A 27,532-nucleotide genomic window follows, 5' to 3' on the forward strand; every position below is an offset into this window, starting at 1 on the left:
GCCACCATTCCCAATTAACCAATGGGAGAGACAAGTAATGAAAAACTGGCAAAGGAGATTTGTTCAATTTGGCCATATTTTGAAGAGGAACCGTTAAAGAGGTCCAGTGATCCTAAGTCTATCTTTGGAGTCTTGGCATGTGGCTAACATTTAAACAGAGGGGGCAGGGTGTGTGTGTCACTAAGGAGTCCTGGTCAAGGAACTTCATTGATCTGGTTTCTTGTTTTTTTCTGGTTTCATGATGGTCTGACAAGTTGTCAGAACTGTCTGCACTCTCTTTTAGGAGACAAATTCCTCTTCTGACTGGCACCAGCCTTCGGCCTTTTCCTTCTTGTGGGGTCCTTCTTCCCCGAGATTCCTGGGGAAATTTCAGTTCCTTGGGGATCATGGTTTTAGTAGTGTGGTAGCCAAAGGGAGGTCACAAGTACCTCTCTTCAGAGTGTCGTCTTCCCTGCCAGAATGGTTATAGCAGGAGGGCAGGAGATCGAGGGCTGCTGGGGCTCCGTATTGAGATCCTGACTCCAAACAGCAGAAAGTAAAATACAATTTGGTATAAAACTGAAAAATGTGAGACAATAAGTAACTTCCCCGATGAACCATGTAGACATTTCTGCCCTTTGTTGTGGTCTTCTCACGCTGCATGGTACGACTAGACTGACGAAGTACCAGAGCCTGGAGAAGATCCTGTGGAGGCCGGTAGGAAGCAGTTCCCATGATGGACTGTCACTGGGAGCTTGCTCTGGCCTCCCCTCTGCTTCCCAGTCTTGGAGTTGCCTGTGGAAAGAGTTCAGACAGGATTGGGCGCAGGGCAAGTAAGGCGCCGTTAGCTGTGGAGTGGCCAGCGGCGGCAGAAACCATTTCATCAGTGTGCAGCCCTGGCAGGTTTAGAGACTGTTTCCAAACCATCTAAGGCCGACATTTCTTGAGGATGTGTTCCTGTCCAGGTGATTGACAGGCCCTGTTGGATGAACTCTTAGAGGAGGAGGCAGTGGTATGTTTTTGTTCTTTATCAGAAAGCTTGATGCTGTCCAGTAATCTCAGAAGGTTTAAAGCTCCAGGAACCAGGTTTCGATAGTTATCAGTTAGAGACACTCCAGGCAGTTCCGAGTCAGAGATAGGATTCAGGTTCAGTGCTTAGAGTCCTGCTCTTCCTGTTCCTGGACCTGCCAGCTGTTGCTGCTGAGGGAGGGCTCCATCCTTGGTGTCTCCCCTCTGATGCCACCTAACAGTTACTCTGGTTAAAGACCACGGGAGAAGGCTCCAGGTTAGCACAGGCAGGTGTTTTACTGGCTTTCTTCAGTTTCCCCCCTTTTTCTTGTTCCCTTTTTCCCCCTTTAAAGACTAGGTCAGCATTGCTAATCATCTCTTAAGATCATATTGCCTGGTTAATCAAGAAGACTAAATATGCAGCAGATTTATGAAAACTTTCATAGCTGAGGTCTGAGAGAGCTAGTATTTATTACTGATGTACACTAGTTGTACGTGTGAATGGGTTTTGGTGTACACACATGAGTGTTTCCCACCTTGATCATACCTACCTTCCCTATTGCTACCTTTCATTACCCTCCCCTCCTAAATGCTTTATGGAGTTTGGTTGACAGAACATTTTAAGCAGCATGTGTTACTTACTTAACTGAGGGCTGACATGAGTGCCGTACAGAGGGTAGGCATCTTAACATCCCCCAGATATTTATGCTGCAACTTTAGCACATGAAAAGGAATTCCAGCCGAGGTGTCTTTTTTTTTTTTTTTTTTTTTTTAAAGCAGAACTTTATATAAGATCTTTACCCCACCTACATGCTGTCTTTGTTCTTTGGAAGGCTTTGCCATGAGAAAACTCTCCCATCCTTCCCCTTTAACTTAAGGAAGTCAGTGACTGGCTGGGAGGACTTGAAAGTACAAGGGGTGCCAAGGCTTCTCTTTCATTTTATTCTTTCATAGTCTCCTTGTGACCGGACCTCCAGTGCACGCTCTCTTTATTTGAAGCAGGGTTGAAGAAGTGTTCCTGGAGGGTTACTTTTGCTTTCACAGACTAATCTCCACTTTTATAGAAAAACACATTGTAAATTGCAGCTTCTTAAATTTTGGGAGTTCTGTCACTGAAGGAGGCACACGAAAGTTAAGTATGTGAGATGGTAGATCAGGAGGGCTGGGACAGTGTGGGCTACATAGAAAGACTGTCTCAAAGTCAGAAAAGAATATGTAGATTAGCTGGACACTGAGATAGAAGAGAAAAAGAATTGAATGTCAATCAAGAGCCCTGTTTTTGGTCATTGCTTGGTGTCTTTTTTTAAAAAATGGATTAATAAACGATACACAGGTCTGAAGCTCAGAAGACTCTAGTTTGGTAATATAAATTTCATTGCTACCTGGCAGTGGTGGCATGTGCCTTTAATCCCAGCACTCAGAAGGCAGAGGCAGGTGGATCTGAGTTTGAGGCCTCTCTGGTTTACAGAGCAAGTTCCAGGATAGCCAGGGCTATATAGAGAAACCCTGTCTCGAAACTGCCCCCTTTCCCCCCAAAAATTATTGTCTATTCTATAATTTTCTCACAGGTTTACTAATATCCTTCCTTTTCATTTTCTGGAAAAGATAGGTACCTTTTCTTATTTGCATTAGTTAGGCACATTTTTGACTGGTTACAGTACTGTATTGTACCATTTTCAGCAATATAGAATGGAGCTGCTGTAACAATTTCTGATAAAATATTGTATGTTGGAGAAACCCTTTTCTTATAGGGAATAGTATATATCTTAACATTTTTGCTCCTGAGACATGTAAAACTAGCAGTTCTAGGTTCCATTTTACTGCATTTTATTTAAAGCACACCTTTAATCCCAGCACTCGGGAGGCAGGGGCAGGCGGATCTCTGTGAATTTGAGGCCAGCCTGGACTACCAAGTGAGTTCCAGGAAAAGGCGCAAAACTACACAGAGAAACCGTCTTGAAAAACCAAAAGAAAAAAAAAAAAGTTAAAGCAGGCGCTCAGGTGTGGTGGTGCATGCCTTTAATCCCAGCATAGGGATTTTTTTCAACTTGACACAAGCAAGGATCATTTGAGAAGAGGGAACTTCAGTAGAGAAAATACTTTCATCAGATTGACCTGTAAAGCAAGTCTAATTTTGATTGAGTGATGTGGGAGAGCCTAGCCCACTGTGGGTGGTGCCACTCTGGGAAGATAGTCTTGGATGCTGTAAGAAAGCAGGCTGAGCAGCAAGCTATGGAGAACAAGCCAGTGCAGCACCCCTCCATGACCTCTGCTTCAGTTCCTGCCTCTAGGTTCCTGCACTGACTTCCCTTGATGATGGGTTATAACCTGTGAGGTGAAATACCACCCCCACAGTTCTTGTGCTTATGGTGTTTATTCCAGTAATAGAATGCAAACTAACACAAGCAATTTCAAGATGAAAACAAAACATCTGCTTTTGCTAGCAGACAGCTCAGTTGTTTGATAAAAGCCCTGCTGACCCTGATTTTAAGCAGATGTGCAAGCTTGCTAGGTGATGGGACATCTAGGCCTCCCTGTCTGTAGAATACAAGTGTGTTCTGCTTACCAACAAGAGATGTTTTTGCTCACAGAAAATATTTTTACATTAGAAATGTGAAAACAGATTTCAGTGCTTATTTAAAACAAGATGCAGAGAACTAGGCACATTTGCTTACTTGCAGGGTGAGGCTTACGCACTTAGTTCCTGCTTGTTGTTTTTGTTTTGCCCTATACTGATTAAATCATTCAATTTTTTGTTTTTGTTTTTTGTTTTTTGTTTTTTGAGCTGAGGATCGAACCCAGGGCCTTGTGCTTGTTAGGCAAGCACTCTACAACTGAGCTAAATCCCTAACCCGTTTATTTTTGAAATATTATTTTTTCTTCCTTTTCCTGAATATCTTTAAAATTTAAATAATCTTTAAGAATTAGCTGGTGAAGAGAATAATAAATTATTACATTAATTTTCTTTCTTGTTTTTCTTTAGCTTCACAATGAAGAAGATAATTCAGAATCATCTGCTGTAGAGCAGCCATCAACTTCTAACTCAACAGCACAGACTTTGGAAGCTGCTTCTTCAGCACCAGCTCTGGACACTGACTCTTCTCCTCCACCTTACAGTAGCATTACTGTGGAAGTACCTACAACTTCAGGTGGGATGTAGTAGTGATCACTACATCCTTTTCTTTCTGACAGGATGGTTTTGTGTAGTTATCAAGTTTTTCAGTGGGGCGATTGCTTGTTTTGTTTTGCTTTATAACCCAGGCTGGCCTGGAGCTTAACGTGTAGCCCAAGCTGGTCTGGATTATACCTTGTAGCCCAGGCTGGCCTAGAATTCATAATCTTTGTGCTTTAGCCTCCAAGTGACTTGTGCTCGGAGTACAAACATGTGCCCTTGCACCAGCTTATTAAATGAACTTTGAAACATATATGCACACATGTCTCTCTTTATATACAAACATGATATGTTGTAATGGAAAGCTGATAATGAAGAGTGAGTCAGAATGTGGTGGGTATGTGTGAGCACACGTATGGTACGAATGCTCATATTCAAGCCAGAGATTCCCACCTGCTGCTGTTTGTCCCGTGTCAGGTCATCCTGCTTAGTGTGTAATTTCTCCACAGTGTTCGATGGGCACATGATAATTTATATACTTCTGTGTTTTATATACTCTGTTTTTATAATTGTATGATTCTGTTTGCTACTGTAATCTTCCTGAGCACTGTAATAATTACTAAAAGTGTCTCTAAGGTCTCTATTTCACATTCATTTGAAGTATTGATTTTAAGAATTAGTTACTGAAGACCATTGTAACAGAAGAAAACACCCTTTCATAAGTTGGGGCTGTAGCTCCATGGTAGAGTGCCTACATGGTGGTGCGCATGAGGCCCTTGAATTGATCACCAACACACAAACACAAGCAGAGCCTTCATTCAGTTCTCTTCCTTGTTTCTTGGTGAAGTGAAGGTTGACTCCGTGTGGGAAGCTCATGCTAACTTTGTCCAATTACCATTTTTGTATTTGAAACCTGTAAAAAGACCAAGCACTTGAAGTTCACTGACTTTTCAAGGCAGTTTTTGGAAGTAATCTTGAGGCCCTCCATAATAAAGTTAGTGTGTTGGTTTTATTTGTTAGAATGCTTATTCGTGCTTGCTTAGTGCTTCTTGATAAGAACTTGCCGAGAATCGGGGCTCCTGAAGCTCTGCCAGCAGCACCGCTGCTCGGTTGCTGCTACAAGCACTTTGCTGCAGTCTTTGCTATGTCAGTAAAAGGCTCTGATTGGCTAGAAACTGCAAAGCAATGGTTCTCAACTGGTGGGTCGTGACCCCTGGGAGGTGAACTGGCCTTTTCACAGGAGTCAACTAAGACCATTGGAAAACACAGATAATTAGGATTCATAATAGTAGCAAAATTACACTTATGAAGTAGCAACAAAAATAATTTTTCGATTTTCAGAAATTGATCCATCTTTAATTTTTGGAATAAACTGTCATGCCATGGCTTCATCTCTTCTGGATATGATATGTGAACTCTTTAGTAGAGCTCGAATGGCTTAATGGGACCTAAAGCTTTGTTTACTGTCTTTGTAATTTGACTATTCAGCAACATAACACACACTGAGAAGCTTCTGGGTTTCTGTGATCTGGAGTAGATAATGTAGCATATAATATTTAAGGACCTGAGTTTGGTCTCAAGAATCCACACAGCTGAAGGAGAAAATGTACTTGCACATACAAAATGAATGTTCAAAATGCTCAATCTTGAGCCCTTTTTGAGTTGGAACTATCCTTTAGATGATATTTGTCATCCCATCCTCTTCATAATAAATTTGGGACAAATACAAGGTTATAAAAGTTTCAGAGTGTTTTGTGCCCTACACCTTACAATACAGACCTACAACAGCAATAGTAGTCTTTAGTGTCTTACTGTAGGTTACTAGAGTATGATCACAGCTGTAAAGTCGTATTAATTGTAATGACTTCCTTCAACTGTCTGGGTTCTCTGTAGATACTGAAGTGTACAGTGAGTTTTACCCCGTGCCACCTCCGTACAGTGTTGCTACCTCTCTTCCTACGTATGACGAAGCTGAAAAGGCCAAAGCTGCTGCCATGGCAGCCGCAGCAGCGGAAACACCTCAAAGAGTAAGACATCGTTTGTTTGCTTTCTGTAAATGGAACGTAAAAATCGTACCGTGTGTGCGAGTGTGTGTAGTCTTCCTGTTGCTGTCTGTGTGTGGCAGTATTGGTCACGTTACACTCTAGATAAACTCGCCTTCTCCTGTCCTTGACCTCCTCACTTTCTGTTGATCTTGCCTATGCCCTGCCTCAGCTTACGAATCCTAGCACTTAGTTTTTCAATACATTTGTCACTTCCTAATTTGATTTCAGACATATCAGACACTGCCTTTTTCAAAGTCCAAGTCGGCTCCTTCTGATCAGCACCACCCTCCTGGTTCTTTTCTTAACTGTGGACCTCCTTTCCACTGGTCTCTTTCCTGCCCATGGGCCTGTTTCTTCTGAGAGAGTTCAGATTTCCTGGTCTTATCATCAAAGCTACATTGTCTTATTTTCTGTTCCTGTTTGCTTTTCCCTTTACCCACCCTCAGTATATCATTTACTCCTTCCCGTTCATATATTCATTTACATCTCCTAATATTTGAATAATTAACTTGATATGTCTTTATTATCTTATTCCATCTGACTGCTGTGCGGGCTCTAGAACAGCATGCAGGTTTGTTTTGTGTGAAATGATAGGGCTGAAGCCTAAGGAAGCAAAACCTTGTGTAGTACTACTTCTTAACTATTAGAAATAATCAGTGATAATAGATTTTGCAAATAATTTCGGAGTTTTTTACATTTGTAAGCAAAACCATTTGTATGTTAGTGCATTATTTTGTAAACAGAAGGTATACTATACAAACAGTAGTTCATTTAGTGTATTTTAGAGATTATTAGAATAGTAAAAACACCAAGATATTAAAAACCTTTTAAGGGTTGGGGATTTAGCTCAGTGGTAGAGCGCTTGCCTAGCAAGTGCAAGGCCCTGGGTTCCATCCTCAGCTCCAAAAAAACAAAAAAACCTTTTAAAATTAACTTAAAAATTTTAATGCTGAATTTTTAGTTTCATAGGGTACATGTGCTATAATTTAATCAGTCTACCATGAACTGACTTGAATTTTAACCCAGCTGGTAGACAGGTTATCAGTTTGTCAGTTTCCGAAGTTGTGGAAAGAAGGCAGGAAGTTCCTTAGGTCAGAAGGAAAGACTTGGTTATTCAGAGCGGTGGCAGTTGTCTTGCTGTGCTGTCCATCGAGCCCCCAGTTCATACAGGGCAACCATGGGGGTTAAGACATCACCCCACACTGTGGGTGATGGTGCTAGGATCCCAGCTCTCCCAGCCATCCTTAAGAATGATGGCCAAACACCCTAACAGTCGTGCTGGAACTCTCATCCAATAACTGATGGAAGTGGATGCAGAGATCCTCAGCCAGTCCCCAAGTGGAACTCCAGGAGTCCAATTGTCAAGAAAGAGGAGGGACTGTAAGAGTGTGAATTGTTGAGACCAAGATTGGAAAAAGCACAGAGACAAATAGCCCAACGAATGGAAGCCCATGAATTGTGAACCAAAGGTTGTGGAGCCCCCAGCTGGATCAGGCCCTCTGGATAAGTGAGACATTTGAATAGTTTGAACTGTTTGGGAGGCATCCAGGCTGTGGGACCGGGACCTGTCCTTAGTGCATGAGCTGGCTGTTTGGATCCTTGGGCTTACACAGGGACACTTTGCTCAGCCTGGAAGGAGGGGACTGGACCTTCCTGTACTGAATCCACCAGGTTTAAATGAATCCCCAGGGGAGTCTTGGCCCTGGAGGAGATGGGAATGGAGGGGAGGGGCTGGGGGAAAGGTGGGGGCGGGGCGGGAGGGGGAGGACAGGGGAACCCATGGCTGATGTGTAAAATTAAAACACAAATATAATAAAACAAATATATATAAGAATGCCTGTGTCTGGCTGGGTGGTGGTGCACACCTTTAATCCCAGCAGGGGGCAGGCAGAGGCAGGTGGATCTCTGTTGAGTTTGAGGCTAGCCTGGTCTACAGAGTGTGTTTTCAAGGCAGCTAGGGCAGTTATACAGAGAAACCTTGTTTCATCCCCTCTCCCTCCCCTGCAAAAAAAAAAAAAAAAAAAAAAGAATACCCACATCTTTGCTCTTCTGGGCGATTCCACTCTTCTCCAAAGCTATCCATTGTGTGAGTATCCAGAAAAAGGAGTTAGTGTTTCTGTATGAAGACATGCAGAAACCGAAACATGCCTGTACAGTTATCTCCCGACTCAGCCCACGATTAAGAGATTTATAATTGTATCCAGTCTGTTCTTAATAGCATCACTACACTAAATTTTTTAATATATCATTTCTTATAAGCATGTCTATACACACACACACACACACACACACACACACACACACACACACACTGTATTTCAAGAATTGAAATTGCTAGATTGGAGGACATAGACATTTTTAATAATTACTTCTACTTCCTAATCAGAGGTTATACAGATTTGCACTGTGTCACTGATTATGAGAGTTTTTTCCTGCTTGACATTTGTGCAGTGGTATCACATCTGTCTTCCTTGTATTATTTTCCTGAATTTGATATTATTCTCACCCCCAACGTGTGTGTGTGTGTGTGTGTGTGTGTGTGTGTGTGTGTGTGTGTATGTGTGTAGGCTTGAGGTAAGGGCTGGGTGTATTATTGGGTTTGGGGTGTCCTTCCTTCCCTCTTCACGTTTCTTTTCTGAGATAGGGGCTCTCACTGAACCAAAACCTTATTGATTTAGCCAGATTGTCTGGCCAGTGAGCCAGTGAGCTTCAGGGATCTGCCTGTCTCTGTCGCACCAACACTGGGGTTATATACATGCTGCAATGCCAGCCTTTTTACGTGGGTTTTCAGGGCCCCAACTCAGGTCTGTGTGCTTGTACTGACTGAGCCACCTCCCCAGCCCTCAACTTACATTTCGTGGTTTGCCTTTAAAGATCTTCTCAACAGCACCTATGATAAAGTAATACTTGCTGATTGATGTCTTACCTGTATGACCACTTGAGAACGTTAGGTGTCACTGATGTTCTTACTCTTAAATTGAAGGTAGTAACATCGTAATTATTTTTGTTCTATGTTTTGGTATGTCTTTTCCAGAACCAGGAGGAAGAGTGTACACCAAGAGATGACTTCAGCGATGTAGACCAGCTTAGAGTAGGCAACGACGGCATTTTCATGCTGGCGTTTTTTAGTAAGTGACCTTTCCATTCTACCTATAGGAAATACTGGTGTAAGTATATTTAAAATAACAGTGAAGAAAAACATGCTGCTGGCATGGGTCCTCCACATTTAAAGGGTACATTTAATGCTCAAGACAGTGGACATGGTAAATCCTAGAATTTATTAATAAGCATTTGTTAGGTAATTCTGATAGCAGCCTTTATGGTTGATACTGACCAGAAGTATATGAGATTTTACAGGGGAAAAAGCAGAATAAGAATTTAAAGAGAAATACTGTGTCCTTTCAAGGCTGTAGTCATATATACAGTGAACTGTACATTTCTGCTTTGGGGGCAGAAGGCGTCCCTCTGAATGGCCTTAAGTCAGAAGGGTTGGAGAAGGGAAAATTCTAGAAATCCAGAACAGTGCCACAAAGGTATGGATATACAAGGCTTATTCAGGGTAGTCGTTAGAAGGCTACAATCCTGAATATTTTTAACGCCATTCAAAATTGTTAATTACTTGACTTACAGAGTTTAAACTGAGAGGGGAGACTGTTGCAGTGTTTGTTATTTCCAAACACAAGGATTAGCATGTATTGAATTCATTGGTAAATATTATCAAATATTACCAAAAAGGTATGGGACAAAAACTTAGATCATGTATTGTTTACTCTACAGATAAAAATGAGAGATAGTTTACATATGTAAAATGATACACTCAACTTCAAAAATAATCGTTCTTAACATGTTGAACTCCTTTTGAGTCTGGAGGTTGGCTTAACCCCTTTTCCCGGTTTGAGACGGTTTCTTGCTTCCCTTTATTTCCTTTTTCAAACAAAAGACATGCGTAAGGAGAGGGGACAGTCGACTCTCTTTTCAGATTCACTCATTGTATTTACACTGCTTTCCAGTCTCTGCTATTTGAATCCTAAGTTCCTTTTGCTGTGGTGTTTAGATGGATGTGGTAGATAGAACAAAAAGGAGTGGATTCTCTGGTTACAGATCTCGAGTCACTGCTGTGCCTAGTGCTAGCCTAGTGCACCATAGTTTTTAATCTTTCATGTCTGTTCATCTAATAAGCTTTTATAATAACACCAGACTCCTCACATACTTTGTTTACATAAAGAATATCTTAAACATTTATTCCTTTCATGGTTATGTCTTCTAAGAAATCTTGGGGCAATGGAGACCGCTTAGTGGGTAAAGCCTTGACGTGCACACATGAAGGCCAGAATTTGGATTCCTTAAACCCACACTGAGCAGGTGTGGCAGTTGCCTGTAACTCCAGCACTTGAGAGGAAGAGTCAGTGATCCTTGGAGTGAGCTGGGTCACTAGACTAGCTGATTGAGGATCTCTGTGTTCAAATGAGAGACCTTGCCTCCATAAATAAAGTGGAGAGCAACTGAGGAAGACATCCATTGGCAACTTCTGGCCTCTACACATATTTACACATGTGCTTCCCACACAATGTACCCTAAAACATGCAAATGAACATATGCCCACTTCTACACTGCACACACATACATGGCCAAAAGAAAAATACCGACTAAAAAAGATTATGAATATACTATTGATAGTATAAGTAGCAACTTCCTTAGAAATGAAAGCATGCCATTTATGTCATCTAAGTATTTGACTCTGAACTTACATACTGTTCCCTTTAACCTCAATACATGTTTTAGATTTAAAATACTTTACTTATAAATGTTATCAATGCATGGTGACTTAGATTATTTTAGTCAGTTACAGTATTTGATTTATATATTTATATATTGATTTATATAAATATATATTCCCAGATTTAATACAAAATTTATGAATTTTAGTAAAATTTGTGAAATTATATTTCTGCAAGTTAATTGCTTTTATGTTCTTTGTTTTTATAAATATTTTATATAAGATTAAAATTATATTTTATTCTGGTATGCCCAGAGCCTGCTTTGATAAGCATAGATTTATTTGTAGTTACTACCATCTAGTGGCTATTCTTGAAATTGCAACTTGGTTTATAGTCCATGCTTAAACTAATAGTCTGGAAATATGTTCCTTAATATAGCTTATAACTTAAGCATTTTAGATTATGTTTTTTTGCAAGCAAAATCACGGCAAATATAAGAGTTTTGATAAAAACCTCTCAAAGGTTTAATTCTTGACTTCTTAGAACATTCATGTTTTCGCTTCTTAATTCATGTAACCTTAGTTACATGATTTACAGTTAAATTTAGTGATATAATTACATTTTCATGTATAGAAAATAAAAGGGGAGAAATGTGTATATCTCTGTATCTCTGGATAATGTTTAGTAGCAATATGAGAAGTAATCTCATGTTCGCTTAGGTATTATCATAAAGTGCCTCTTAAATTTTTTTACGAGAATAGAGTAAAATAGAATTGCTTGTCAGTTAATTCAACTCTAGAAGTTAATAGATAACTGACCAGATTGAAAATGACTGAATGCTTTAAAATGTGGTGGACCATTGTGTAAAAAATTTGCCTCCAAGGTTTAGCTGTTTGCATTATGTGTGTCAGAATCTTTGGATCAGAATGAGGCATTATAGTTAATTACCCAGATCATTCTTATTTTAGACTTCAGGAAAACATAAAGAAAAATTAGTGTTCTTCTAACTTAACATTTACAGAAAAGCAGAACCAGAAGACTTTTGTGAAATGTAAATGTGACTTGCAGGGTTTGCTGGATAATTGTATGCCAACTTGACACAAGCTACAGTAATTTGAGAGATGGGAACTTCATTTATGGAAATGGCTCCCTAAGATGAGCCAGTAAGGCATTTTTGTAATTAGTGATTGATGGGGGAGGGTCCAGCCCATGGTGGATAGTGCTACCATTGGGCTGGTGGTCCTGGGGTCTGTAAGAAAACAGGCTGATCAAGCCATGGGGAGCAAGCCAATAAGCAGCACCCCCTCCTGCCTCCAGGTTCTTTCCCTGTTTGAATTCCTGTCCTGACTTCCTTTGGTGATGAACAGTGATAGGGAAGTGTAATCCTAATAAACCCTTTCCTTCCCATGCTGCCTTGGTCATGCATGGTGTTTTATCACAGCAGTAGTAACCCTAACTGACACAGGGAACACCAGTCTACCTTCCAAAGAGGCTGTTGTTTCTTTACTGATTCAGGCCTGATCCAGGCCCATCAGCAGTAGATAGATGAGGGCTCTTATTTTATTTTATCCTCATCTGCACTTGCTGTTGACAATATTTCTATTTTAGACTTTCTTATGTCTAAATTGCATAATTTAAAATTGCATAAATAATTATGACACTGAGCATCTTCATTCTGTAAATTCTTTTAAGAATCTTATCATATAAAAGTCAAAAGGTCATTTCCTTAAGTGGTGATATAGATGCTAACTTATATGGACAGAACAAGTTTGTCTAAAATAGCTTTTAGATGAGGTTAATATTGGTATGAAGTCCAGAAAAAGAATATATCAGAATTATAACTGTTCTTTTACTTATGACATATTATATTTTATTGTTTTGTTTTTAGCTTTGCAAAAAATTCAGTTTTGACTGATCCCTTAAAGATCAGACTCCACAAGAACAATATTGTGGTCTGGTATTTTGCTGGTTTACAAATGAAGTTTCAAGTGAGACTGTGGGAAGGAAACAAGAAAGCAAGTGTCTGCTTTCTCACATCCAGGAGCTGCTTAAGTCACACATGTCTAAATCTATACATAGTATATATACACATGCATAGGAGAGATACGAAGGTTGGAGTATCCGAAGGAAGGGGGACCAGTAGGAGGGAAGACAGGAGTGGTGGGGGTGGGAGGCAGTGAAGGGCAAATATGAGCAAATACAGTGATCCACATGTATGGAAAGTCATAATGATTATTTTGTATACTCCCTAAAGAATTAATGAAAACTGAAATTCATCAATAAATGTAGTTTTGCATACTAGTAATAAGCCTTAAAGAACTGATAAGGAAGCTGTTGACTAGACAGACAGGAACCCAGGTTTACTAGTTGACTTGCTTATTGTAGTAGATAGATCTGCAAACAGCAAGCCCTGGCCGTCTCTAAGGACAGCTCAGTGGGTAGAGTTCAAAGAAACTGCTGTTTTATGTAAGCAGTGAGCTATTGCTAGTACTGTGTTTCTTTAATTTGTATAGAAATTAGGACCTTAACGAGCATGTTTTTGTTATTTTTAGTGGCATTCATTTTCAACTGGCTTGGATTCTGCTTATCCTTCTGCATCACCAATACCATAGCTGGGAGGTATGGTGCTATCTGTGGATTTGGCCTTTCTCTGATCAAATGGATCCTCATTGTCAGGGTGAGCATTTCGATTATTCCTATGTAAAGCGTGTGGTTCATCGCTGTTTGCTCATGCACACATATTCCACCCAGGAAAGACTTTTTACTCTGGCATTCTGTCACCACGAAGATTTGGTATAACTGTATGTGCCAAACTGTATGTGAAAGGTTATGAATTTGAAATAAGAAAATGCTTCCACCTTTGGTATCTGTGTCCTTATTTTATCTAAATTGTCCTCACCATTTACTTGATTTCCTTATAATAAGTTGATAAAAACTGCCACACGTGATTATTTCTGAGGATGGAAAGCAGAGAGCCTTGCCCAGTTACCTACAAAAATAATGTGTGTATAGTTAGTACAAGTGTACCTTAAATCAAAAACCAAAGGTTTCTGTTTAATGAGTTATTATGAATTTAAATATCTTCAAAGGTGGTTTTACTATGCCCATTTGTTCTTAGTTAAGGTTGGTCAGGTATCAAGGTCACCAAGAATAATGTAGAGCTTGCCGAGGACTTTTTAAAAGTATATTCAAATCGGACTGAGAACTCTGACATTTAGAAATACAACAAGAAGAGATAAATATTAGAAGATCCTGTTTCAAATAATAACTGAATACTTCTTCTCTCCTTAGGGCTTTGAGAGCTCCAAAGTAAAAGCCTATGAAATGGCTGTCAGAACTCGCTCTTGCTGAGTTTATGGTAGACACCCACAGCCCGCATTTGTGAGGTGGAGGAAGGAAGAGTTTGAGACCAGCTTGGGCTACAGTGTAATACCCTATCTCAGAATTAAAAAGAAACAGAGAAGGAAGGAGAAAGCTTACTAGAAACCCTCATCCTTCACTCCGAGTGCTCTCCCTAAGCCTTTCCAATTTCCTCTGCCCTGAAAGGACTTTCAAGGTCATGTCCTTTGCTCACTTGTGGCTCAACAACCTCTCTCGCCATGAGATAGTTTTCTGCCCAGGTTGTGTAGGTGTTCCCGTTGTCAGGCACACTCAGCTCACTTCTTACCTTTGCCTCTTGAAGGGCTCCTTTGGGAGGCTTTTCACAAATGATTCTTCCTGGCTTTGTTAGCTTTCATTGAGGGGTGTGTGTGTGTGTGTGTGTGTGTGTGTGTAAGTGTGTAAAACATACTGTGAGAGTCTGTTCCTTCTTTCCACCATGTGGGTTTTAGAGTCCAAACTCAAATCATTAGACTTGGTGGCAAGTGTCTTCACCTGAGGAGCCGTTTCTGCAGTCTCTCCTGCAGGCTTGAAAGGATGGACCTAGAAGGATGGGCGTGGGTAGCTCTATTCATTGTGTCAACTGCTATCTGTTCACCTCTCTAAAGACAGTGGAACCTGGGAGAATGGAGCCTAACAATGAGGCAAATGAAAGTCTCATGAAACTCAGAGCCTCAGGCCCCTGGCAGGGGCATAAAAAGCACATTCCAGGAACAGTTCTGTGGTTTTCTCACAAGTGCTCAGAATCCCCCTCGAATGCCTCCATTTTTGGACTGTGTTATGACAGCTAGCCACAGAGTTTTAAATGATGTTAGCCAATTAATACATTAAAGTAGTATTTACTTAAACCTTGCTTTCTGATTGAAAGAGCTAAATCTTCCTAAACTTTTCAGTAGAATCACGAGTCTGAAATGTTCGCTTCTTTAAATGCTCCAGATGCTTTGATAATGCATCTGTTTTATTAATTTATTAAAAGTAGCCATTGTTACAAATATTAATATTCTGAGTGATGTATTATTATTTTTGAATTTGTTTTTATAGCTTTCCAGGGCTCTTGGTTCTTTTAACAGATCCTGTACTGGTACATATCCGATTATAGGTTTTAAATGTTAATCTATTGACTCTTGGTTGGGATCTATATACTAGTTTCTTAAAAGATGATTAACGTTTGAGCTATTGTGAGAACTGTCCTCTGGTAGTTTTTTGTTTTAATTTTACTTTAAAAGATGTCCAGTGAATTTCTACCAGGACCTTAAATCTACTAGATGTAAAATACAAAGACAAAGCTACAGTCCTGTCGTTGCAGATTTTCTTGGTAGAGAAACTGAAGAGTTGGGACTGAGTATGTCCAGGCTTAGCTGTATTGCCAGTGGGACATTGTTACTCAAGTGGAACTTCTCATTTAAATCACAGAACACAGGAAACTATCAAAAACTAAGTTTTAAATTTTCCTAAAGTTGATAATTTACTAGGAAGTCAGCCCATTATGTATAGCCTTGAGAGTATTAGAGACCCATTCTCTCATGGGAGTTTCTGGGTGCCGCTTGTTGGGTATCACATAAAGAGTTGAAAATATATTGTTTTGGTTCTTTGCCATCTTATTTCTTACAGCTTCTAAAACCCTTATGAAACTTTTTTCTTGATTAGAAAATAATTTTCAATTGTCAAGTTCTTTTCCCGTGGTCTGTCTTATAAATGTGGGTGTGCGGTCCTTGCAGTTTTAGTACGCTCCAAAGGACTGTGACATTATAAATCTTTGGAATTTCTAAAACTAAGCTTAGAATTTAGATAAATAGGTATTTACTAATTTAAAATTATCCCTAGAAAGTGATTCAGAAGTTTGAAAAACAGGGTTTGATGATCTCCATTTGTATGCTTCTCAAGTTATGACACCATGTAAAATTTGTATTTTTATAATTTCCAAAGCTATAGATTTTTCTTAAGCTTTTATAGAAATTACCAGCAAATAGTTGGAAACACTTTTAATTAATTTCAGATTCAAGCATCAATATTGCATTTAACAAAATTATTTTTAGGTAAGTAAGATTCAATTTGGAGACCAGTAGAAAGAAATAAAACAAGTTTTTAAAAAACTTATTTAGGTTATCTGAAATACTTAAAAGAATAATTATTTTGAGGTAATTTAAGATACAGAAGCTGCTTATATAGGGGAGCATTGTCCATATAGGTTAAGAACACTGGGTTGGTAAACCTTTTCCTTTCTATGAGGGTGCTGTGCCTATTCAAAAGAAGATTCTGTGTCCTGTGCTGCCGAGGCCCTGCCTCCCAGCTGCCTGTCAACCCGCCACCTCACACAGAGCAGAGACAGCTAACATGTCCAGTAATAGCAGCTGCCGAAATGCCACTTCAGGGTTCCTTTAGTGATTCTCAGTTCACTGTTGGGAACTGAATGCCAGGCATCTAGTTTGAAAGGGAAAAGTCTCTAATGAGTTGGGGGTCTTTATGTGCCTAGTATTTTGGCAGTGATTAACAGTAGGGGGTGTACAGAAGGTCAGAGTGCTTCTTTCTAGAGGTCAGCACAACATCCCCGTCCGATAAGATTAAACTAATGTGGCTTTTGTGCTAATATCCAAAGCAGCAGCGTGCTGTGGCGTATGTGGGATGTTAGTTGTAGCTTTAAGAGTATAAGAAACTGATGTGAACTTTTCAATGAAAAAAATGTTCAGTTTCAATATGTAACATTTAGGCATTTATTCTCTTGCAAGCATTTGGAGTTTTTGTTTATGAAGTATATAAGTTTGCAATTACATAAGAGAGGTTTTCCCAAATATATATGTATATCATTAAGTATTATTCCTGTGCTTTCCTTTTGCACTGTTTTTATATGCTGTTTTTTAAGTATTAGAGATTATTTGAGATAAATTATTCTGAAGCCTAGAACAATCTGAGTGTTCAGATTTAATAATAAAAAGATGGTTAATATGTTTGTGTTCACTCCACAGTTTTCTGACTATTTTACTGGTTACTTCAATGGACAATATTGGCTTTGGTGGATATTTCTTGTACTTGGTAAGTTTATTCTTAATGTCGTTCAGTTTAAATAATCTTAGTTTGTTACTCAGTTAAGTGATGTTTCTAAAATCGTAAGTGTGTTAAGCTGTGTATTAGCAGTACAGAAATCAAGTCTTTGATGTGAAATCCTTGCACTCACTCCTCAGCTCCCAGTTCTCTGGTGCCACTCGTCTCCTAGTTGGAAAGCAGAGGCTGCCAGCACAGAGAACCAGTGGCTGAGTGAGAAATAAGTCCTGCAGAATTTAACATGTCAGCCTCATTAAAATATTGTTATCTTTGATGAGTATCTTAGGAAGCACAGGTGCACAATTTTCATGATGATATGTGAGTAGGAGGGTTTGAGCAGTCAGTGCCTTCTCTTATTTTTGGATCACGGAAACATTCTTTGTGTTTTTGAAATGTGCTCTGTAGTAATCATTAATCTGCCAGTGGGGAAAGACTTAATGCCCAGTGATCACAGCACTTGTTTGGTTGTCTTTTTGTAAGGCATGCTTTTTATTATGTTAGTGTAATTTACAAGTGTTCAGAAATACATGGTAATTAAATTAATTTTAACATCATTTTGTACTTTTGGCCCTTATTTTAAATGTCTTGACTGACAATTCATATTTTAATTCTTTTAGATTACAGTAGGGGGCAGTCTCTCCTCTTTAGGTTTTTAGTCATGCTGTTGGACCTTTAGGATATTTTTGGAGAACAAATTGTTAGTGGCCAATTAAGATCACTAAATTCTTTCTGTAATATTATAGTGAAATTATTTAATGTTGCAACTGTGTTGGGGATCATATTTATATGATGTTTAAGGTGGGTTTATATATTGTTAATTACATCCTAGCTTCCTGAATTTTTTGATCTTGACTGAGTCTTTTACCTAAAGGGGGAAACCCTATCAGTTGTGTTAAGTATTTAGACACACTAGTAAGTGTATTGGCCTATGGAGCAGGATGCAGACAGTCCCGTTCCACATAGACCAGGAGTATGCAGACTTCGTCAGCACTCACATGTTGCTGTCATGTGCTTAAAACAAGCTAAGACGAGTGCTCACTGACTGGGTTGTAGGAGTGTGTGGCTTATTTTAGAAAATGCCTGAGTACAACAAACGATGCCTTAGAACTGGCAGCTGCATAGACAAAGGGATTTCACAAATAAATTTTGTCTGTTAGTTTTCAGAAGTGTTTTTTTATTTGGAAGAAACAAACAGCGATGACAAAAAACCCCAGAAAAAGGAAAAGCCAGTTTCTGGTTTTGACTTGCATCTGCAAGGGAATGCGTAGAATTCAGAGAGGGGGTCACAAATGGAGAGAGCTGGGTGTGAAAGCCAATGGGACTAGATTTAACTGAATGTCATGCTTCATTCCCTCATCGTGTGTATGTGCTGACTTCTCTCCAGTCTGTTAGACATGTGCCTCTTCCTGTAGCGTTCTGATGACTGTCTCAGAGTGGGGTGAAGTGTTCTGGACTTAAGATTTCAAGCTCACGAGCATTTTTCTTCCTTCCTAGTGAAGGAAGTCACACACATACATGCCTTCTGCTTTTGTTTTCTCCCCGTTATTTCTGCTTATAAATTTACTGGAGTTAAGTGCTTTCCAGAAAACTGTGTTTGTACAGAGGCTTGTACTAATAATGTTAATGCTTCTACACTTACCTAATATTCTTTATCTGAAGCTCTGAAGCATTTCACAGGCATTGCTTTTTAAATATTACAAATGTATATGAGGTAAATGGGTATTGTGTAAAATAGTATTTTGCTTAGAGGGCCACCTCAGCTTTCTAATCAAAAGAAATCAGTAGAGTGGCTTGTCTCAATTCTTATTATTAGTTTTCATTTGCTCAGTAGTTCTATCCATCAGAAAGTTTCATAAAAGGAAAGACTAAAGGGTGAATAAACCGTGTGTCTCAATGAGCCATGCTACAGCTTCCACAAGATTCTCCTTTAGTTTATTCTTTTTAGTTTTGTTTTGTTTCTTTGTTTTGCTTGATTTTTGATTTTTCTTTTAAATTTGGTTTTGATTCCGGGGGAGGAGGATGCATAAGCAGAGGACAGATGCAAGGAGATGGGGAGATAAGATTGGAATGCATGGTGTGAAATCTACAAAGAATCAATAAAAATTTAAAAAAAGTTAAGATTTTTAGGAGTGAACTCATTTAAAATGCATTAACGTTGGTACTTAACGTGATCATTGCTTGCATATTTCTATGTGACTTTGAATTTTTATAGCTTATGTTTGCTTTGATTTTGTTACAGTTAGAATTAAGAAATTGAAAGAATGTCAATAAAATGTTACTGTATTTTATAATGATGGAGTTATCACTGTAGTTTAAGATACAGTATAGAATAAATGGGATTCTGCAGATTTCCTTCCTTGAGCAGAAGAGATCGTATGTCTCATTGTCTATTGTTTATGTGCTCCCCTTATGTTAAGAACATATCTGTTATTTCAATCTTCTTAGGCCTGCTCCTTTTCTTCAGAGGATTTGTTAATTACCTGAAAGTCAGAAACATGTCTGAAAGTATGGCAGCTGCACATAGAACAAGATACTTCTTCTTACTATAGAGGTAAGAAGTGTTAATATGATGTTTCATATTCATTCATATTGTAGAGTCATATTTTCCAGATACATACTAAATATTTAATGTGCACTTAATAATTTTTACCTAATGTAGTTACTATGCTTTGTACTAAATGCTGTGTTTAATAACTTAAGGAAATTTAGTAAGTTGTTGACCTTTTTAGATAACTGTTACAATTTTTAAAAACAGAATTTCATTAATTTAAAATTTAAAATACAAAATTATAAATAAAAACTGTATTTCTTTATTTTTGTGGTGTTGGGATCAAGCCCAATACTTTACATGTGAAACAACAAGCAAGCTTGTTAGCCCTTGCCCTTGGCCTTCTGAGACAGGCTCTTGCCATGTAGCCCTGGCTTGCTTTAAATTGGGCCTCTTGGCCAGGCGGTGGTAGTGCATTCCTTTAATCCCATTACTCGGGAGGCACAGCCAGGTGGACCTCTGTGAGTTTGAGGCCAGCCTGGACTACAGAGTGAGATCTAGGACAGGCATCAAAACTACATGGAGATACCCTGTCTCAAAAAACCAACCAACCAACCAAACAAACAAACAAAAATGGCCTTCTCCTAAAGTGCTGCAATTATAGGTGTGCCCCACTATGCCCAGAGAAGCTTAAATCCTACTTTCTCAACTTCTTTTTAATGATTTGCCATAGGTACATTTGAAGTAACTAGCAGCACAAACTTGAAGATTTGAAAACTATAATTTTCATAACAACATACTTACATAGAAAGGATGGATATTCTGCAAAAAGTAGTGCAAAGTCCAAGCAGAGAGCTGGCAAAAAAAGCAAAACAAAACAAAACAAAAAACCCAAAAAACCAAAAACCAAAACAAACCAGAATGACCACAGATTCGTGATTAGAAAATACTTTGTCACGTAATAAGAAAAAAAGGAAATAATCAGAGAGAACTTGATAGTTACTAGAGAATTTCTGGAAGTTGTGTATATAGTCAGCACTTGTTTGCTAAACAGCCAAGGAGTCTCTGATTCAGATAAAGAGACCTATGTCTTTACTCAGCTCTTTGTATTTATGGGTTCTGTGTCATGGATTTTTAAATAGTTGAAAAAGAATTACATCCATCCTGAACATGTACATTTTCCTCTTGTCACTGTCCAGGCAGTTCAGTGTGACAAACCTTTACATAGTGTTTGAATTGTATGAAGTGTTGTATATAAGTAGAGGAGAGACACACTAGCAGAGGAGACAGGCATGCTGGGTGTTCATACCGTACCATTTTATCTAATGTACTCGAGCATCTGGGGAGTGTGATATTGGAGGGAGGGCCTGAAACCAACCCACTGTAGCTAGCTAGCTGTTGAGGGAAAGTGATACTCCTGGTAAGTAAACTGTGGTTTATGATTTGATTGTTTACCTTTCTAGCTTATGTTACTTGTTATAAGTGCACCACCCTTAAACAAAGATAGATAGGCAAGTAAGGACTGCTGAGCTTGAGAGAACTCTCACCCGCCAGCCCACGCCGCTCAGACCCACCAAGAAAGCACACAGAGACTCACATTGCTTACAAACTGTGTGGCCGGGGCAGGCTGCTTGTTATCTGCTTCTTCTCTCTTAAATTAACCCATTTCTGTTAGTCTATACTTTGCCACATGGCTCATGGCTTACCAGTGTCTTTACATGTTGCTTCTCGTGGCAGCGGCTGGCGGTGTCTCCCCAGCCTTCTACTTCCCAGGATTCTCTTCTCTCTTGTCCCGCCTATACTTCCTCCCTGGCCACTGGCCAATCAGAACTTTATTTACACAGAGTGATATCCACAACAAAATAGTCTTCCTCAGGGATGAGTCCTCTAATTAGTTATCCAGTACCAAGTAGTCTGCCTTGAAACTATATACATACAAGTATCACTAAATGGATTGAGCAGGTTCTATTTATATATTTAGGCATTTATAGATATATGTAACAGTGACAGAAAAAGAAGCCTTGATTTCAAGAGGGATTTAGTTGAGAGAGATTGGAGGGAGGAAAAGGAAGGAGGAAATGAGTCACCTATATTTTAATTAAAAAAGATAAAAAGGATGTATCATTATTTTTGCTGAAGAATATACATGTAAATATAATGTCTATATAAATGTATTTCTGGATTACATTAAAATATTAGTCTAAGTGCTCCCCAAGATCTTCTATTCCCAGAAGATACTAAATTTTCTTTCTAATTGTTAAAATGTCTTTGTGAATAGTGGCACAAAGGATTTGGTAGTATTAACAGGAAGATAAAAGGCCAAAAAAAAACCCCAAAACATATGGCTAACTTGAACACTGTTTTCTGAGTAGTGTGATTATTTTGCAGTTTTCAAGAGTCATATATAATATAAATATTGTTTACTACATGAAGGTCTTTTATAGAGGCTTTGTCTTTTAGAACAATATTAAAACACATAGTTATCTTTATCCCGAGACTGTTACATACTTAAATGAAATGCAGCTGTAAAATGTGTTTTTACTGTATTATGATTCTGACAAGTATAATTGAATACATTTTAAGAGTTCTTCTTCCTTTGTCGCTAGCCTGCATCAACCCAACATTCCTTCTTACACCAATGTGAGATGTCCACATCATCTGCAAGCCTGCAGCTCTGCTAAAGTAGAAGACCACCGAGAGCAGAAGAAAGCTTAGTGAAAGGAGGAACTTGGAAATCAAATGGCAGGGGTTATGCTTAACAGCCGTGTCTGCTCATTCTTTAGTTATCTGTATTCCAGTTGTTTTGCACATTTGCATATGTGCCTATGTAAAAGATGTGCATATACTTGAAAGAATTCGTAAAGGTGTTGCAGCAAAGTCCAGTCACACTTGGTTAATCAGTGTTTGATAGAGTTGGAAGAGTTGAGTGATGAACACTTCCAGCATGTAAATACTTCTGACTTGACCTTAGTGTAATAAAAGTTACATTATTAATCTTGTCAAATGCTTTAGTTTCTGGCGCTTAGATTCACCTGGTAATTCCAAACATGAACTATTCTTTGCTATAGATGATGTTTATTAAAACTTGCAGTGTGATTATTAGAAAAGATTTGTCAGATTTTTGGATATGATATTTAGGAAAATTCTTGTAAATAACCATGCATATGTTGCTTTTTTCAGTCTTTTCTTAGAAATTGTGTCTAGATTTCTTTTCATTAATTTAAAATTAAGTAAACTAAATATACAGAAATAAACTTTGTTAAAGATAGAGTGGTTTCAGATGAACTTTAAGAAAATGTGAGTATACCAAATGTCCTTTAAAGAAAAAAAAAGTTAAGAGGCAATACTCATTTTAGGGATTTTCAAATCAGAAACTTAGATTTAAGGATTACTCACCTTAGCAATTCTTACAAGAGGATATTGCAGTAGATCTTATATTTATTTACATCTAAGACAATTTAAAGAATTAATTTACCAAATATATTCTCATTTGCATTTGTCTTTTAAAAAGCCAATAAAAGTATCTTTCAATATTACTGTAATCATTTTTTTCTTTAAATGTTTAATTTGTTAAGCTTAGCAAATAAAATCTTGTTCTGTTAATAGCGCCTTGCTTAATGATTGTAAGATTAGTTTGTAAAAAAACATATAACCCAAATTGAGATAACTTAAAATACATACTTTCATGTTGTGGAAGCGTATCTGTGAACTATAGGGGTGTTGAGTGTCTGTGTGGTGAGTGTGTGCGACCATTACTCCTACTGGAACCCACTTTTGCATCCATAGCATAATGCTGGGCACCTTATACATCCTTTTCATTTATATCTTAGCCTTTGAACACCAACAGTAAAGATAACAGAAATGACATTACTGCCTACGTGTAAGAAATAGAGCAATAAAGAACATACAAAATTGACTCTAGACACTAACTAAAAGATACATCTCACTGTTCAGGACGATTTTTCCAGTTTTAAGGAAAAATAAAATTATTATATTTTATTACCTCTTTTGTATTTCTTGTATTTTATGATTTTATTTTTTTGGTAAATAAAACATACAGCTTTGTTTGCTAATTGAGCCTCCTAAATTCTTTTCCCTAATTGACTTTCTCTCCTCCATAGAACTTTTACTGTTGACTGAAGTGCATGTGCTCCACCCCTGGAAGTAAGGCACTAGGCTGGGGAAGGAGAGCAGAGTGCCGAGCGAGCATCATGGCCTCCGTGGGAGTGCACACTAGTTACACAGAGCCCCACGCTGCTTTCTAGAGTCTCTTCCTGTAACTTTCAATTACAAGGAAGCTCAGCTACCAAACATCAGGTTATTAGAATTTCATTTCAGTTTTATAGTATTTGTATGTTGGTTTTGCATATGTATGTACCATTTTTGATCCAACATCAGAACGTCACATTTTTATTTTGATTTCTCTCTTAAATTTATAAGTTCAAATGTATATTACATAATCCCCTATAATTGTACTAGTTCAGCGGTAGCCATAAATTCCATCATCCACTTAGGATTGCCAGAGTGTTAATTAGAAAACTTAGTATTCCTTTTCAGATATGTGGACTCCCACATATATCCTGTCATTTCCTGTGAGTTTGAACTGCTGTTCTGTTTTGTGGGACCCTTGACCACATTTACATGATGCCTTAAATACTGAAAGTCAAAACTCATGGTATCTAAACCATTTTGAATGAATGTGAACCAGAGCTTGGATGTTAATGTAAAAGTACCTTAAGTGATTTTTATTGTATTTGAATAAGTTTGTTATGTGTTGAGTAATCCATTTGATGTAGTTATGCAGTTGACTATTTTATACAAAATGTGTTTTTCTATGTAGTGCATTATGATGACGTTTACAAATTGAAAGTTAAAATGTGAATCCTGTTATGCCAAGTTAAACTCTGCTTCACAGAGAAAAACTATGAATCTCCAACCAGTTATTTTAACCTGTCAGATAAATCCCAATTCAGACATGTCTCTGAAGTAATTCATAAATTTTAGTTGCTGAAGTCATAGTCACAAGTACTTTTTCTGCTTCTCTTCCCACCTCCCCGTTTCTCTTTCATCTAGGACCTTGTGAAAGCTAGGCAGGCATCCTGTCACTGAGCTGTACAAGCCCTCTTTATTTTGAGACGGCGTCCTGGGTTGTCCCCGAACTTACACTGTACCTCAGAGCAGCCCTGGAATTTGCTGTCCCCCTGCCTCAGTTGCCCACATAGCTCAAATCACACACTTGCACCACATTTTTAGTTAAACATTTCATGATTGGGAAGTAGAATTCAACTGGAGAAGAAGTCAGGGTTTCTCAACACTTTTCCCCAAAATGGCATTTACTGTTTTAAAGGCACAGCAATGTGATCCTCCCTCACCGGTGTCTGGAACCTGCTCAGATTAAACTGTGCTTCCTCTCTCCAAAGTGCTGGAAGGTAAGATATATGGGCACCTTAAATAAGAATTATAACTCACAACTCTACTGTTACAACTCACTACTCTACTATTAAACTCACTACTGTTATAACTCACTACTGTTATAACTCACTACTCTACTGTTATAACTCACTACTCTACTGTTATAATTCACTACTATAACTCACTTCTCTACTGTTATAACTCACTACTCTACTGTTATAACTCACTACTCTACTGTTATAACTCACTACTCTACTGTTATAACTCACTACTATTATAACTCACTACTCTACTGTTATAACTCACTACTCTACTGTTATAACTCACTACTCTACTGTTATAACTCACTACTGTTATAACTCACTACTATTATAACTCACTACTCTACTGTTATAACTCACTACTGTTATAACTCACTACTCTACTGTTATAACTCACTACTCTACTATTATAACTCACTACTATTATAACTCACTACTCTAGAGAGAAAACTTGGGGAGGGGCAGGAACCAAAATAGGATGTTACATTCTTTTTGTTGTTGTTTTTCGAGATAGGGTTTCTCTATGTAGCTTTGATTCCTGTCCTGGATCTTGCTCTCTAGACCAGGCTGGCCTCGAACTCACAGAGCTGAGTGCTGGGATTAAAAGCATGAGCCACCACCGCCCAGTGTTACATTCTTTTTAAAACAACCATTTTTTTTTTTTTTTTTTGCTTAAAAAAGAGGCATAGTAATTTATTTTTAAAAGAAGCTAAATTTGATTACAGTTTATAATATTTAATAAACAGTAGAATTTAGAGTTTTTAACTTCCATTGTATTTGAGTTTATGAGTTAAATAGTCATGAAACATTAACATTATTTTTAAGACATTATTCTTGATAAAGTTCAACTGTTAGATGATAATGTGCCATTTGTTATTTTAACAATGTCTTTGCTTATATAAGAAACATGCTGGCATGTAGTTTGTTAATATAATTGTATAGATGGAAATATCATCCTTTTGAAAACCAGTTTAAGATTCTAAGTATGTTATCACTATCTTGACCTCTCTGGCATGTTTATATATCACACTTCAAGACTTGAGACAAAAACAACTCTGGTATGGATTTAAGTTTGCATGTTGCAGCATTTAAACTTCTCAGCATTTTTTTGTTTGTTTGTTTTTGTTTTAGGAGATAGGTTACAGTTTGATACATGCAAGCAAATCAACCTTTTCAAGATAATGTTTTTGTTTTTATGTTACAACAGATAACAATGCAAAATGTTTTTTTCCAGCTCAACACATGTATCTGGCTCCTCTCCTCTACCTCTCCCTCCCCTCCCCTCCCCTCCTTTCTTCTTTTTGTTGGTGTTAGAACAAGAATCAGGCCTCCTGTGTAAGCAAGGTGAGCCCTTGATGCTTTCAGCTTAGACATGTTTTTTTGAAGAGTTGTGCTGTCTCCTTCTCAAAAACAAATCCACCTGATTTCAATGAAAACCACATTTTAAAACTCCAGTCCAGGAGCCAGCAGGATGTCACAGGATAATGACGACAAGCTGGATGATTTGAATTTGATCCTCAGAACCCACATGGTGGAAGGAGAGAACCATCTTTTATAGGTTGTCTTCTGACTTCCACATGCATGCTGTGGCATGTAGGGCATCATCTGCATGTGCTTCTACCATCCAGCAAATAAAACAGAAAAACAAAACCATGGCAGTGACTCTCCAGGGGATAGGAAGGGAATAGAGGCCATTCTTATGTTTACAAAGAGCTACTTTCTCTCTCTCTCTCTCTCTCTCTCTCTCTCTCTCTCTCTCTCTCTCTCTCACACACACACACACACACACACACACACACACACACACACACACACACACCTGCATCTCTCTGTTTCTCCTCTCTCTCACCCCTCTCTTGTGTGTGTTCCCTTGAATTACGTTATCACTTCAGGGACATGAAGAGGCATCGTTTCTTTTTTGGCTTTACCAGAGAGTAAATTCAGCAAATAAAGTAGCTAACCCAAAATTCAGATGAAGTCTGGAAAGAAGCCACTTCATTTAGAATATGGCAAGTAGCAAATAACTTTACTGGAAAATATGAATTCTGCAGAAATGCATGTGCATATATTCCATATGTGGGAATGTATGTATTTGTTTCTCACAAAATTTAGGTTGTCAGCCATATGAATTCTAGAATAGTGGTTTGGTTTGGCTATGTGATTTGTGCTATAAAAATTCTAATTCCTATCTTGTTCATTTATTGAGACCTAAAGAGTCTTTATTGCTAATTGGTGTTCAATCCTAACAAAATAAGTTGTGATAAAGTATTGTTTCCTAGATGCAGACTTTTTTTAATTGAAAGTAATTTTTT

General features: G+C 38.3%; 1 protein-coding gene across 1 annotated transcript in view; it reads left to right on the forward strand.

The window, feature by feature from the left end:
• Positions 1-23,370, forward strand: part of Ndfip2 (Nedd4 family interacting protein 2) — a 53,433-nt gene extending 30,063 nt beyond the window's left edge. Inside the window, exons 2-8 of the mRNA XM_036199908.1 lie at positions 3,971-4,136; positions 5,993-6,126; positions 9,179-9,272; positions 13,415-13,539; positions 17,204-17,270; positions 19,725-19,830; positions 22,374-23,370. Of these exons, the coding sequence (XP_036055801.1) occupies positions 3,971-4,136; positions 5,993-6,126; positions 9,179-9,272; positions 13,415-13,539; positions 17,204-17,270; positions 19,725-19,828 (690 nt within the window). The 3' untranslated portion in view covers positions 19,829-19,830; positions 22,374-23,370. The remainder of the gene's footprint in view (positions 1-3,970; positions 4,137-5,992; positions 6,127-9,178; positions 9,273-13,414; positions 13,540-17,203; positions 17,271-19,724; positions 19,831-22,373) is intronic.
• Positions 23,371-27,532: the final 4,162 nt, after the last annotated feature.

This window comes from Onychomys torridus, chromosome 9 (genome assembly GCF_903995425.1).
Source record: "Onychomys torridus chromosome 9, mOncTor1.1, whole genome shotgun sequence".
Classification (NCBI taxonomy): domain Eukaryota; kingdom Metazoa; phylum Chordata; class Mammalia; order Rodentia; family Cricetidae; genus Onychomys; species Onychomys torridus.